The 2,570-nt window shown below is 36.1% G+C and overlaps 1 protein-coding gene across 2 annotated transcripts; it reads left to right on the top strand.

The window, feature by feature from the left end:
- Window positions 1-1,125: 1,125 nt before the first annotated feature.
- On the top strand, window positions 1,126-2,221 carry LOC108359425 (uncharacterized). 2 transcript variants are annotated; one of them, XM_017611287.1, is made up of 3 exons: window positions 1,126-1,247; window positions 1,354-1,891; window positions 2,109-2,221. In XM_017611287.1, the coding sequence occupies exons 1-3, from the start codon at window positions 1,240-1,242 to the stop codon at window positions 2,145-2,147; spliced, it is 585 nt and encodes a 194-aa protein (XP_017466776.1). In that variant the 5' UTR covers window positions 1,126-1,239; the 3' UTR covers window positions 2,148-2,221. The 2 variants fall into 2 exon arrangements, with proteins under 2 accessions (XP_017466776.1, XP_017466775.1); XM_017611286.1 differs by having other exon boundaries at window positions 1,354-2,221.
- The last annotated feature ends 349 nt before the right edge of the window (window positions 2,222-2,570 follow it).

The following is a 2,570-nucleotide window of genomic DNA, read 5'->3' as shown; positions in this document are numbered from 1 at the left end:
CGATTTCTCTTTTCATTCTGATCATTTATGTATACATTTGTCTATATCTATCTCGATTCGTTTTGCCTGTTACAAACAACCGTTATGTGAACAAAGTTATAATACCCTTGTGCACAAGTGCGCTCGGGTATAAAGAGCACAACAGGAGTTAGTTCAAAACGATAAAAGCGATCAAAAGAAATTTTTTGTACGTGATACTTATTGCAGAAGATGCGGCTGGTCGGAAAGGAAAGTGGATCTATTCCAAGGAGTAAATTACCCTCCTAAAGTCAAGTCCTCGCTTTGTTTGGATTACCGTAACACCAAAAAGCAAAACATTAAAGAGAGTGCGGCTAACACTGCCCATAAAATTATTCTTGTATATTTATACCAAATTGGGCATCGCTACCACACCAAAAAATTACTTAATAAAAAATATTCTCAAACTTTGGAAGAATTGGTGTTTGTTGAAGAAAAATAGGTCCAGAAAAACGGTGACCGAAGAAAAAAAAAGGATGCATTTGAAGAAAATTCGAAAACCCTCTTTCAAGTAATACATTCTTTGTTTTTAACAGTTAGCGAGCACAGAAAAAAGTTCAAAGATGTTAGAAAAGGTACAGTTATGAAGATATGGGAATACTTTTTGCTACAAGTATCTGCAGTTGCTTATACATAATAATCATTATTTGCCCATTCTCTGACATTCCGTTGGAATTGGTAATTGCTGTTACCATTTCACTTTTTCTTTCAAATTAAAAATTGTTTATGTATGTTTTTAAACCTTCATTGTATAACTTTTTATGGGTTATAGCGTATATTGCAATAAAAAATTATATAATTGATATAAAGTCGATACATTAACGTTTATTTCGATTACATAACATAAAGCATTATACCGCTTTTCGAGCTGGATTAAAATAAATTCCACCATGCGTAAGAATCTAAGCAAATGTGGAACAGATTTTAACCCAACTAACCCCAGAAGGTAAATAAGTTGTTTAACTCTAACAAATTATGAGTGCGGATGCTTTTGTTGTTGTATTATACTTTCTGAAGGTGTGCTATAGATTCTTCTAAATTTTCAGCTCAAAAAGTTATTGGGATCATAGTTATCGACTAACTAATTTTAGCTAGTTAGCCATTAATTACACTATGTAACAAGGTTTTTGTCCCTGGGTTGTAATTGTTATTTCCTAGTCAGTTAGGTCCCAAAAGTATAGAAAACAGCTATTGTCGCAAGATAACTTTGCTTTTGTGACCATGGCAGGGTTACACCAAGTTTCCTTGCTTTCTATGCCTGTGGGACAGCAGAAACGACAGTGCACACTACAGTAAGCGTGAATGGCCACAACGAACTGAATTCACAGTGGGGAGGAACAACGTCAAGTGGGAGCCCTTGGTGGACCCCCAGAAGGTACTGATGCCACCACTCCACATCAAACTGGGTCTTATAAAGCAATTCGTCAAAGCTCTCGACAAAAATTCTTCAGCGTTCAAGTACCTACAAGACTTGTTCCCTAAGCTCTCTGAGGCGAAAGTTACAGCCGGTATCTTCGTTGGACCACAAATAAAGAAAATCTTCGAGTCTGAGGAATTCCCCAAGAAGCTCACTCGTGTTGAGAAAGCTGCTTGGATGAGTTTTATGTCAGTGGTACAGGGATTCCTAGGCAATCACAAAGCCGCAAACTACGTGGAGCTGGTCGAAAGTCTGGTGGAGAACTACGGCAAAATGGGCTGCAGGATGTCTCTCAAACTCCATATTCTGGATGCACATCTTGACAAATTCAAGGAGAACATGGGAGCATATTCAGAGGAGCAAGGCGAGCGCTTCCATCAGGATATAATGGAATTTGAGCGGCGATACCAAGGACAATACAATGAGAACATGATGGGAGATTACATTTGGGGATTGATTAGAGAAAGTGACTCGCAGTTTAAACGCAAATGTCGAAAAACCACCCGCTTCTGATTTACTTTTATGTTTTTGGTTTTCTGAAGTTTTAATAAAATTTAGTTTTGATTTATATGTGCTGTTCTGTATGATTTTCTCTGTAGTGAAAGACTCAAACACGTTTTTCTCATAATTTTAGCATATTTTAATGAATCACATTGTCCTGGTCACAAAAGCAAAGTTTCCGAGGAATATTAGGTGGTTTCCATACTTTTAAGGCATAACAGACTAGGAAATAACAATTACATCCCAAGGACTGAGAAATTTTTTTTTTTTGTTACTTAGTGTTATTTATTAGCATGAACAATTTTTTATAGCAAAATTTTACATTAGTCGATTTCATGGTCTTTAACAATAGTATGTGCGAAATTTCAGACATTTAGCTCAATATTTGTGGTAAATAGACGACATTTTTGACGAAGATGTATTTCAGGTGCGCGACTTGGTAATAATTGAAAATCGCGTTGAGCAATCCCTAAACGACCACCGATGTCTCTCAAATTTTCAGCATCATGTTGTTTCTTGATGCTTTCAAAGATGTTGATGCATCGCACACAAATTTCGAAAAATCGTTTTTTTTTTTAATCAGTCTAGTGTATACATATACATATATATACGTTATGCCACTATTCAGCACTAA

The sequence above is a fragment of the Rhagoletis zephyria genome, unplaced genomic scaffold (genome assembly GCF_001687245.7).
Source record: "Rhagoletis zephyria isolate East Lansing unplaced genomic scaffold, Rhagoletis_zephyria_1.1 Rzeph_scaffold_00390, whole genome shotgun sequence".
Classification (NCBI taxonomy): domain Eukaryota; kingdom Metazoa; phylum Arthropoda; class Insecta; order Diptera; family Tephritidae; genus Rhagoletis; species Rhagoletis zephyria.
The sequence above is the reverse complement of the archived record's forward strand: the minus strand, read 5'-3'. Positions and strand labels throughout refer to the sequence as shown.